Genomic DNA, 12,695 nt, shown 5'->3' on the forward strand with positions numbered 1-12,695 from the left:
AATATCTAAAGCCTATAAGGCCCTGCAAACTTCAAAATGCTCTATTCCATAGGTGTGACATTACACTGAGTTTAGCTATAGTCAGAACAGCTGTTTTGTTATAGTTCAGTGATGTCCCTTACAGAAGGAAAAATAAACTTTGGAATATACTCTACCATTCCAGTCTTCCATTCTCACCTGCTTTTGGATAATGCATGTTGGATTCCGAAAAACAGAGTAAGAGATTTACTGCATTCTGTAATGAGTGACTGAAAATGGTTGAACTGGAAGTGCACCTTGGAAAAGCTCTAAATCCCTCCACTCATTTGGCTCTTGCTGTTTCTGTATCTTGCTGAGCTCTTTGTATGAGGTGAAATATTTTTATTTAACTGAAGAGGAGAATAAGTCAACCTAAGGTTACAAGACTTCCATTTGGGCCTGAAGGAAATTCATTATTGTCCGCAGCATGTGGTCCTCTCATGCTAGGACTGCCACCTGTCATCAGCTTAGCCTGAAAGCTTTGACTAGCAGAAACGTGTGGGAGGGTATGTATATAAGCTGCAGAATAAAAAGAGTGTTATGGTCCCAAGGGACAAAGTGAAGGATAGTTGAATAAAATTGTCTTTTAAGTTCCCACCAGTAAGTGTCCAGTTAAAGCATATTTAAAATTTTGTAGCTTTTTATTTTTCTTATCTGCAATCTCTTCCTGTGCTAGCTCTTTGGGCTAAGTTGCCTGGAGTTCAGAAAACATAAAAGGTAGTGGCTTAAAATGTGTAAGAGCCTAATAAAGAAAAATGAAGAAGAATTAAACAGAATTTTAGTAAGCCCCACCAACCTGGAGAGATCCTCTACTAATAAATCAGAAGACCAAAGGGTTCAATAAATGAATCAAAATATGTGTCCTGTGCCATTACTAATAACACCCTGCTTGAAGGATGGGATTTTGTAATAGAACATATTGTTAATAAGGAAGGCTCTTTGCAGCCATTGGGATTTTTTTCCTTAATAACTGTGGTGCCAGTTGGCCTGGGATTTCCTAGGTAATATTCTGCAATTTTAATGAAGTAATTTATTGAAGCTACTGTAGGGATGTGCACACTCAGGTTTTTGTTGCTGTTGTTTTTTCAATTACCCTTTTTAGTGTAAAAGGGAAAAGGATAAATACTTGACTTGACTGAATCTCCTGTGAGTCCACAGTGCAAGTTCCAGCATGTTTCTTCCCAGAAATGGATTCAGGGGAGCTCTTAGCTGTAGCTGTCAGATTGCACACATGGAGGTGTAACACCTGGGAGAGGATGTTGTGGCTGTTTCGGCATAGGGGTTTGCAGGAGTGAGGTTCTTTCTGCCCATTTAATGGAAGGTTCAACTGCTAGGCCAGACTCAAGTGGTGTAAATCCATATTGTTCCAGTCATATTGTAGAAGGCAGAATGGCAGGTGCCCCCGGAGGTTCTTGCACCCTTACCAGCTGTGTGAATGTCAGCAGAGGGCTGATGGACCTGTAGCATTTCTCCACTGTGCTGCAAGGAAGTGTACCTCCTTTCAGTCCCACAAAGTAACTTGCTTTGTCACTCTTCAAGGTGCAAACTGATGTGTTCTGCTCCTTTAGCAAAGGTCCTGGCTAGGGATATTGGGAACTTCCACAGAAACTCTGTTGCAGGCATGAGTTGCTGACCTGCCAAAATTGAAGTTGGACTGTGTAAGTTATACCACTGTCAGCAGACTTTTCTACCAACAGTAGTAGAATTTGATTTGAAATTAAATTAAGATGAAAAATATTTTGTATCTTGTTAAAATTGGTTTTTAGTCCTATGTGGTGGGTGGAGAGGGATGACTCTTTCTAGCATCTTGACTCTTTCTACTGTTAAAGAGCCTCCTGTCCTCTGATTTCATCACTACCTGAGGAGATAAGAACTGATCTTATGTGAGAACTGAAGAAAAGGCAGACACAGTCAGTCATTTCGTTGCTTAAAAAGGCTGTTCTCAGAATTTCTAGTTCACTGGAAAATTATTTGGAAGGAAAAAAAGGTTCACGTTGGATTAAAAACAAATTCTGAACAAACATAAGTGTTTAGTGAAAAAGCAATTCTGCATTTTTAGCCAGCTTTGTTCTGAGTAGATATTCATTATAAAATCACTTGAATATCATATTTTTTTGTACATTGCAGGTAAAAGCCAAAAGTTTGGTTAATTGGCTTCAGTGACATTACTGAAGGTACAAATCAAAGTATATTGTGTGTACTTGAGACCTATTTAAATCATTCATTCACTCTACTGAATAGTGGAGTTCAAGCAGAAAAGGAGGAGAAAGCTGCTGTTTTCTTCTGCATTTTTTTTTTGGTTTGGTTTTTTTTTTTTAGAGAGTTTGAACTGGCTGTTAATCTCTGACACAGAAATGTCTGAATATTTAAACAGAAGAAAAGGTTGTTTAGATGCTTCTCCGATTAAGCTTTTTTTGCTTAAATTTTTCTGTCCTGTTTAATTGCACATTTTCTTGCAAAGAAATTTTCTTTTGAGTTTCTTTCATACGGCATAGAAGAACAAGCATGACAGTTTATTAACTTTACAACATTTCTTGGCCTGGTTTCAAATATGAAGAGGAGGCATTTTTTGATCATGTAATTTAACAGCCATTGGCTTTAGACTTACCTCAGTATGAAGTACAATATGCCTTCATATTTCAACATCATATAATCAATAGCCCCCTATGTGACGGTTATTGTGGAAAAGATTATTCCATGTTTGCCAGTTTGAGTTGTATGTTAGTGAAAAGAAGCACTGTTTGGAGGAATATCTTACCCTATTGAAATGACTAAGATATTATTAGAGAAAAAGAGCTTAGCTCAACACAAAATAAGGGTGGAGTGAGTCATTAGGACAGAGTCAAGTGTTTTTACACCAACAGCTTGTTAGGAAGGCTTGTTTGCCAGCACACCATGACTTAGAGTTGTTCCTCCTGAAAAATAACTAAAGAAAATTTACTGTTCGTTGAAATACTCTGCATCCTTCAATGTTTGGAACAATGTGATTATTATCTTATTCAAATTCATACTTAATAGATCTGGTTTTGGCTAAAGATAAAGCTATATATATATTTAAAGGTGGACTGCAAGAATTCTTTCATCTGACTAAATAAAATACTTACCTAGGTTGGTTCTCTTTCATAAAAATTGTGTTCTCCTGACTAAGAAGTCTTTGCACCTCACTGTAGCTGTATTTCATACAATGGTCGCAGGAAGAATTTGTCACCAATTCTTTTTTTCACCAAGGAATCACAGTTTACATAAGGCAAAGAAATATTTTAAACCTAGCAGATTACCTTATATTTCTAAATAATTTGTTTCATTAATAGAATACAAATTTGCCCTTTGCTCATGCACATAGCATGTACTAGTGCCTTGTTATTTCTGTGTGTTAGACAAATGCCCAGAAACTACCTGAGTAACTGCAGTATTTTCACTATTGATCATATAGTGATTTCCTATCCCTTTTGTTTGGTTTATATCTCTATGAGAAGTTTAGAAATAAACCATATCTATTTAACTCCATTTATGGCCAGTGCAGTTATAAAAAAGCTTCAGTAATTGTATATGGATCTCTCTGTACACTCAGATTTGACTGTTATAATTAAACTTTATTTTTCTGTCCATCAAGAGTTGACAATATAAAGCCATATTTTCCTTTTTTTTTTTCCCTCTTCGTTGGGGTCATTTTTATATGTCATTCACTGAATTTAGATTTCAGTCAGGAAAAAGGCTAAACAGAAATACGGAGGAACTAATGTCAAGGAGTTGGTGTTTGTAAGGTGTGCCAGTGTGCAGATACGTAGTTATCCTGGTGTTCTTGGGTTTCTGGTAATGTCTCCTTGTATGATTTTTCACCAGCCACAATCACCTTGTCAAAATGCACAAAAGTGCATTTCACACAAAACCTTGATCTGAGACATCTGCTGACATATTAGTGATTGGTTTTTCCTTTTGTGCACGTTTGTTGTGTCCAAATGTTCTTTATAAGTTTGATGCAGATTCAGATTTACTCTGTGAATCACTTTTCCTCCGTCCAGTTCTTAGCGAACTGTGTTTCTTGGGAAAATTACATCAATCATCAATTGACAGCAAGGTCAACACAGAAGAAAGGCAAGTGTTGATGCAAGAGCTTTATCACATTTTAAATCTTGTTAATATGACTTATATCAACTTGTTTAAAACTGAATCTGAACATAATAATAACGATGCTGCATTTTTAGTACTTACAAAAGCTTCTTGAAGAAGGCTTGAAAATACTAAAGAAAATGTTGGGGAATATCTTTGTGTATGCATGTTTGAACAAGTATCTTTGCAATTTCCCACTTTCTTAATTGCATACTGAAAAGAAATGCTTTGATACAATAGGTCAAAAGTTCCCTTCTTCACATTACTTAATAGCAAAAGAAGAAAAGGTTCTCTGAGTATCTTATTTTCAGGCTTGTGTGTGGTTTTTCTTCTTTTCTTGTTAATGCTTTTTTATTTCACCAAATGACCAGTGAGTCTTTTAGTCCAATCATGTAGAAGAATTCTTTATTCTGTAAGTAGTAGTTTTTACTGCTCCCCTAGTAAGAAAGTATAATTGCAGTGAAGGATGATGAGAGTTGGGGTGCTGCAAAATATCAAAAGAAGTTTCAAAAGGCTTGGAAGCAGAATGAAGTTGTCTCTCATGGTTGTAGGCTAAATCTGCATCTTGTAAATGTTACAAGACCTCTTCCTAGCAGTTGTGTGATAAGCCATCAGAATGAGAAATGAGTTAACAGTCCGCCTGTAATAACAAGTCTGTTTTGTGGTGTTTGATGCTTTCTGGGTGTTGTAATTTATTGTTGGCTGATGCTTTGCTGCTGAAGGATGCCTACTTCATTTTTGTGGAACTTTTCATGAAAAAGCTTGCAGCAAGGGTGGTAGACAAATAGCGGAGAAGAGAAATGCAGATAAAAACTTTGCTCCCAAGTGTTTTCCTAATAATTTAATATGAATCAGGCATATATTAAAGAACTAAGAATTTCTCTGGAGCTGGAATGTAATTATCAGTATGTAGAGAGAAGTCATGAACTGGGGGTGGAATATTATGGGCAGCTGATGAAGAGAAGGGTAAGAAGCAGAGAAGAGTCATAAGGAAAGCTGGTGTAATGAAGAAAGGTGTCTCTTAGAGACAAGTATGAGAACTGTAAGCATGATGTGGATAAGAGAAGAAGCTAAAGGATATTCAGAAAGTGGAATTGCTTGTTGGTAATGAATATAAACAAGAAATTCAGAAAAATCCCTAAATTACATATAAATCATAGAATCATACAATTGAGGTTGGAGGGGATGTCTGCAGATCTTTTAATCCACCACCCCCTTCACCCCATGCTCAAAGCAGGATCAACTAGAGCAGGCTTCTTGGGACACTGTCCAGTCAGTATTTTAATAGCTTCAAAGATGGAGACTCCGCAACTCCTCCAGACATCCTATTCCAGTGCTTGGCCACCCTCACACTACAAAAGTGTTGAGGGTTGAGATAAAATTTCTTATTTTTCATTTTATTCCCACTGTATATTGTCCTCCCACTGGACACCACTGAGAAGAGTTTGGCTCCGTCTTCTTTGGTTGCCTCAGTACTTGGTGGCAGAGAAGGAAAATGAGAAGGGAACTTAGAGGGGCAGCTCTCGAGCTGAACACTTAATTAAACAGTGCTGAAGCCATCAGCAAAGTATTGCCTACTGAATTCAGAATAACAGGTCTTTGGATAGTCTTTGTAGGGTCACATTAAACACACCAGACCCCTCTATTAATGGCTCCTCAAAATGCAAACATTTTAGAGAACTCTGGAATTTGGCTAGCATCCAAAGTTAAAAAATAATAATCTAAATGCCCTTTGCAATATTCTTTGCTGTTTCTCTTCGAAACAGCTTATTGGTATTTTGATTTTCTTTTGTAAAAAATATACTGGATAAATTATACATTGGACAAAATTAATTTATTATGTAATTCTATTAGAATAGCTTGACTACAGTGAAGTAATAAGAGGTGCACTTGACTGATAATATTTACATACTCTCGCAAGGACCTGATGTTTTTCAAGCTGTGTAATTGGAAACCAAACAATTGCTACAATAGGTCAACAACTGTCTATTCTATGAAGTGTACATCAGCTCGTTAGAGAAATTATGGGAGATTTTCCATGCTGCTGCACAGTGCTTTGTGAGATTAAGCAAGGTCACAGACTATGAAAATATGGAAAAGCTTGTGTGGCTTTTCTTATCTCTACAGTATTTTCATCATGAATTTTAGCACTTGAAATTTAAATGTTTGGTTTGGCTTGGATTTTTTTCTTGCTAGTTTTATTTTCAAATTGCTTGAGAGGATCTCTTCTTGCAAATTTGGTTTCTACATAGGCAAAGTATATGGCTGACACAGTAAAAGAAGAATTATGCAAGAAAATTATTTTTAATCTCCTCTAACTGCACATTTTCAGTCCCTCATAGATTAGTAATTTTATCCCACTCCAGACTAAACAACAGAGAATTCTCCTGGGCCTGAAAGATTTTTCTTCTTTCAGTCTGTTTCACTCAAAAGTTGAGTAAGTTAACTCATGACAAAATTCAGTATGTATTAGGAGATTGCCACCAGGGTTGAATATATCCATATATTTTCATTCTGAGGGAATTTCCTCATGATGTACAAGTCTTTTCTTTCATGCTTTTTAGACAGTCTTTAAAAACCAAGAAGGAAGTAATGATAAACTCCATAGTGTGAACAAGGAAATGGCAAGAAAAAAGGGGTATGTTAGAATGGCTCATAACGTTTATCATATTTCTACAGAAAAAGATGAACAAACATCTAAGAAGCAAAAGAAAGCTAATGACCTAAATGACTCCAGTGTGCCATTATTAAATTGTCATTTCCAGCCTATTGTTTATGAATGGGGACTGCAAAACAGCAGATGGAACTCAAGGTTTGAAACTAAAGCAAGAAAATCTGTCTTAAGTGCAGTCCAGGTTATGAGAAAGACAGCTGTCCAAAAAAAAATTACCAAAGTGCTTGCTTTCTTAAAAAATATTTTAAAATCTTCATTACTTTTAATATCTTAATTTCCCAGCAGAGTCTGAATTTTATTCTGAAGAAACATGTTTGCTTGATTTTTAATGAGGAGGTTGAACTGTTCTTGGAAAGGTCTTGAGCTGAAATGGGGTTAACTATGATACATGAAGAGCTCAAGTTGTATACTTTGGTCATGCAAGACGTAAACAGCCTTTTTTTTTGGCTTCTAACACAAACAGCTGTAGCTTAGAGATCAAAGGCTGGCTAACAAGTAAAAAGCTGTAAAGAACATGCTATCAGCAGGAAGAGTACAGGAAAGTGTTTAGTAAGAAAACCAGTTATTATGTAATAGTATGTAATGAATTTATTAATAAGTTTGTTCTGTAATAATCCAAACAAACCAGAAAAATACTTTTCAACTCTCCCCCCCTAGAAAATTATGTTCCTGTTGGTCACATGCTGCCTAGTCCAACATACACAATGTTTCCAAGTTTATTCTTAGTCAATCACTTATCCTCTAGAGAAACTAACTGGTTCGAAGCTGATGTTCTTTTTTCCTGGAGACACATACAAGCCAGACTAGGGAATGGGAGATTTGGGGTAAATGAGTATCTCCCCAAAAGATAAGGAACTACTTTGTATATTGATCGTGTTGCAGAGAGTCCTGATCAAGGACAGTTGAGCAAGATTTCAACTGACTCTAATGTTAATTTATATGATTTTTGTATCACAGTGAAGTGTAAAGATTGTTGTTTTACTAATGGTTTAGCAACATATTGTGCTTAAATTCCCAACATAGAATTTAAATAATGTTTGATACTTTAGGTAGGAACAGGAGTGCAAAGTGTTTGCCCAACTAGAGTATACTGTTACCAAGCCCATCTGTTTCCGGCAAGAGCTAGTACATCCTTCTCATCTAATTTAATACACAGATGAATTTGCACTTGCCTTTCTTAACCTCTAGCCATTTTTAAGTGAGCAGCTAGGAAATAAAAAATTTGCATGTATAAAAATATGTAAGTCTTGCTCCATTGAACCATAGAAGACATCAGGCTAGAGTTAGGTTGGTCCCCCAGATCTAACATCCCCACTACCCATTTCCTAAGTGTCTTCAGGCAAAAACTGATCTTTGCTTTCTGGTCTGTGTGTGTCCTCAGTGGGTCACTCTACAAAATATCAAGTGAGGAAATAACACGGACAAAGACTTTGTTAGGATTTTTTACACCGTAACTGTTTTCATTTGTCACTTGCACAGTTTTGACCACAGATGTGAGGAGGAGAGGCCCAGAAGTTACCAGGTTATTCAGAGCTTACTAAATATCTTCTTAAGACTACTTGATGTCTAGGGAGGGTCTGGGGCTCCATTGCGCATGTTGGTGGAGATGGTGGTCCCCAGATCTGGCAGATTCTGTTTTCCTAAGCTTATATGACCTTTCTCTGGTAGGGAACTATTCTTTCCTTCAGATCCATGAGGTATTTTATCCACTGTTTTTGCTTCTACAAAATACTTGACTTGAGGCAAGGATGATAATGGGAACTCACAAACTGGGGGCCGGAATTCAGGAATGCCCTGGATAAAGAGTAATTTGAGTCCATAACATGACAGTGACAACTGAGGTAGAATGTCAAGTGAAATCCATGTCCCACAGGGCCAATATTTTCAAGCAATGTCATTGGTAGCTCATTACCTGTACTCTGCTTTTCAAACTTCTTGTGGAACTTACTAATTCTTCTATTTTTTATTGTCCTAAGGAGAGAAAGGGAGACTATTTTCCCATTAGTCAATTTTGGTATTTTAAAAGACACAGTGAAAGCTTATTTAAACTAAATAAGCAAAAAAAGGTGGATGCAGAATAATACTGATTGTTACATAATAGAAGTCTGCATGATCAGTGATTACTATTATCAAATTTCCACAGCAAAAGCAGCAGTCACTTCTAAGTTTGGCCAACAAATGCTCAAATTCTGATAAATTCTGGGATTTACTATACTGAAAAGGTCTTTCCTACTTGTATTCTACTGTGCCAGATGACTCTTGCATTAGCATTCTACATTTTGCATACAAAGAACCTTGTATTTTACTTAATTGGGGGATCGATTCAAAACTTGTTCTTTACACATGGCTGATTACCTCGATAGATTGTAAGGTATTAAATGTGTGAAATAGTCTATAAAACAGCTCCAGCCAATTAATCCTAATTTCAGAACTCCAAAGTGGAGTTTTTCAAAGTACCTGCAAATACTTTGTTAGCAACCTTTCTGATATGTGCATCCTACCTGTCAATACCATTTATTGCTCCTGCTATTTAATTGCCCTTTTATTCAAATTAAATACCTTCCAGCCATTTAAAAAACTGAATTATGTTGCTTCTTCTTGCAATTGTCACACTAGTTAATTAGCTCTTAGCATGCCTGAGTGTCTGAAGAAATTGGTAAAATGATTTGTAATTGTTCACTGAAGTACAAAGAGGCACTTTAATAAAGCCACATGAATGCAGGAGAACAGATGCATATTTCAACCTAATTTAGGTGAAAGTTTTTATTTTATCAGCAAAAATTAGAAAAGCTCATTCATTTTATATGCAAGCTATGTGCTCATCATCTCTCCTTGTACCTGAGCTTAGCGAGGTTATAAAACATAGTGAAAATACTGAAAATATAAAATGGGATTTTATAGAAACAAACTGCCAAATAAAATTTTAAAGAGTTCCTCCTGTCCAACCTCTGACATTAAATTGATTCTTAAGACCAGCTTATATTGTAACTGAGATACTTGGAGATATCTGAATATTACGGCAGCTGGTACCTTGAGGTCTGCAAAGCCCCAAGCTCCCAGCTCTGTGTCACAGTACACTTAAGGCAGCTTTAGTGCTCTTCACTGGCACAAAGCAGCACTAAAGCCAACCCAAGTAATCAGAAGAGAATTTCCCTGTAGTCTTCCTTCTGGTAGTTGTGAGACCTGAGAAATACAAAGGTATTAGACAACACTTTTTCTTTCATCAGTCTTGTTCCTTGCAAAGGGGAGACCCAAGAAGCTTTCAGTGAATTCCCCTGAGTGATTTTGTCCTGCATGTTGCACTGGGGATGACAAGGCTTTAAACCATGTCATGTTTGCAATGGCTATGTCTAATTGTGAACGAACACACAAAGTTAATTTAGTCAAAGAAGAGGATTACACTGGTCCAGATGTGGGGTAGTTTAGTGTGATTATTCTCGTTCACAAGAAATTCCAGCACGCCTCAGTTTGGAAAGGTAGTTTACTCCACATGCTTGTTAGCTCATTTTTCGTTCCCCATGTAGGATGCACAGTGTGCACAAGGAGAAGCATAGTGTATGTACACTGAGAGGGAAATGGATCCTGGGAAGCAGGAATTTCAGAAGTGCTGTTGCCTCCTAGCTTACTGTTTAGCAAATGTTCAGTCTCCCAAGGAGTCACGTATCTACTAATGAGGATGCCAAGTGCCTTGTTACTGCAAAATTTAATGTACTGCAACAGTGGTGTCAGATAATAGCTTGACAGACCAATAGATTTTCCAATAAAACTGTAAACCTTTTTTTACTGTTATTATTTAGAACAGTCTTTGTAGCCTTTTGATGAAATTAAAATCAATCCAGAAATAAAGACTCAGAGTCTGTGGGCATTCTTGTAATTTTGGTCACCTTGTCTAAGAATTATCTCTGGATGAATTCCCCTCGTTGCTTCCATGCTCACTGTAATTCAGCATTCTTTGAGAAAAATAATACATGATTTGATCAAGAAAGGCAATACAGTGGGGAAAATTAATTTTCAGAAACAGTAGCCATTTCACATAACTTTGCAGTATTTACAGATTAAGTTCTTAATCTAACAAACTCTAGTCTTTCCTAACACTCTAATTTTAGTCACTCCTACTCAATTTATGACTCTTTTCTGAAAAAAATTACTGTATAAAATATAGCAAACATGCTTTTTATTCACAGTTTCTAGTTCAAAACATAATTAAAATGTTTGTTGTAGTTTTGAAGATACTTGCTGCTGAAGCTGGGCTGGAGTGCCACAGTCAAGACCTTCTGGGGTACATCTCAAGACTCAGCTCATCCTGATCACATCAGAGATGAAAGTCAGTTATAATAAAACCCCCATACACTGATAAATGACCACAAGTGATGTTTATTCACTGTTATCTCATTAGCTGTTATACTTTATCTGCATGGCATAGGAATAATGTTTTGCATTAGGAGAAGAGTGAATTGCTTTCCAGGAGACATGTTTGTACTGCTCAGGTGCGGCCACCATTGCCTCCCTGGATGTGCAGGGTGTAGGTGTGGGTGCAGGTCAGCTGTGGGTGTGGTGCCTTAGCAGGCACCACACTGTGTGTGTGACAGTGAGCTAGGGGGCTCAAACCAGTTCACATTGTTAGTCCTGCACAAAATAATTGTCAATTACCTAGAGTTTTAACTGGGTATTACTTAGTTAAACAATATATTCTGTGAAGTTTTTAGCCAGCTAGATTTAAGATACAAATGGAGCATGGCAAGAAACTGTGAATGGAAACATGGACAAATCACTGTGTGGTCAGTGACAATGCAGATGTTTCTTCAGAACCCCTCCTGTAGCTGCTGAAGGGAGTGGAGGCATCACAGTAAAATGTCCCATTACTATGTCTGGCATAAGGAAAAAATAACCAGCAGATGCTTTTGTTTGAATTTCATGGCCCAGGACAGTTTAACCTCTGTTTTTCTTCCTAGTATTACTTCTAGTGTGAATCAAGTTTCAAAAGCAAGCCTGTGCCTTTGTGGTCACCTGCAGAGTGGAGTGGGAAGGTGGACGATTGCCCTGAGTGGCACGAGCTTCCTTCCATGGGCAGGCTTTCTCTGCAGGTGGTGGGGGGTTTTGCCTCACTAGATAAAGTAGAAAGTCTCAAACTTAGGCCTTTACTCGCTCTGCCTCATCATTTTTTCCCCTTTCTCCAAGATTACACATTATGTGCTTTTTTTTTCTCCTGTGCAGTCTAACGGGGTCACAGACACTTTAAAATGGATTGCAGCTCCGCTATGGGAGACAAAGGAGAACACTCTGGTGAAAGGATGAAATGACATGTGGTTTGGCTACCAGTGCAGAGACAGCTTTGATTGAAGTGAAGCACAGGAAAGGCATAAGAGCAATCACAGGGAACTATTACAGATCTCTGAGGACAGAATAAAAAAACAGACTAGGAAATGTTTATGCAGGTGGAGGCAGAGGCTTTGTGGAAAGGCTGAGGACGCTAAGCACAGAGGATATGTTCAACTGTCCTTTCAGTCAAAATTGTCGTGTTCCCTGTAGGATTTTAGTGAGAACAATTTCAGAAAGGATTTTCCTGATCTGCATGAAATCTTTAAAATGTTTCTGATAGATATGAGTTAGGTGATGTGTTATCACTGCATTAATAAATAAAGAAATTTGTTAGCAAGGGTGATGTGCAAGACAAAACCCAATGCAAACAGCTTTTCTGCTGGGCATAAGCAGAGCAGTGTTGGGGAATACCATGGCAGCTGCTTTTGCTGGATACAGCTGCTTTGTGAGTCTGCCCCGTATGCAAATTCTCAGATATTGCAGTGCCTTTCACAGGCTGGGGGAACTTGGAGTCCAAAGCCTCCTCCTTTAGGTGAGCCTGCAACACCACTAAGGCAGATGAACACTCATGGAA

The 12,695-nt window shown here is 37.5% G+C and overlaps 1 protein-coding gene across 4 annotated transcripts in view; it reads left to right on the forward strand.

The window, feature by feature from the left end:
- Nucleotides 1-12,695, forward strand: part of NKAIN3 (sodium/potassium transporting ATPase interacting 3) — a 344,090-nt gene that overhangs the window by 106,038 nt on the left and 225,357 nt on the right. The window contains exon 1 of one of the 4 annotated variants that reach the window (XM_048286890.1): nt 11,106-11,126. The exons of the other annotated variants lie outside the window; for them this stretch is intronic. Coding sequence (XP_048142847.1) covers nt 11,121-11,126 — 6 coding nt within the window. The 5' untranslated portion in view covers nt 11,106-11,120. Of the gene's footprint in view, nt 1-11,105; nt 11,127-12,695 lie in introns of those variants that run through there. 4 annotated transcript variants of the gene reach the window in all.

The sequence above is a fragment of the Corvus hawaiiensis genome, chromosome 26 (assembly GCF_020740725.1).
Source record: "Corvus hawaiiensis isolate bCorHaw1 chromosome 26, bCorHaw1.pri.cur, whole genome shotgun sequence".
Taxonomy (NCBI): domain Eukaryota; kingdom Metazoa; phylum Chordata; class Aves; order Passeriformes; family Corvidae; genus Corvus; species Corvus hawaiiensis.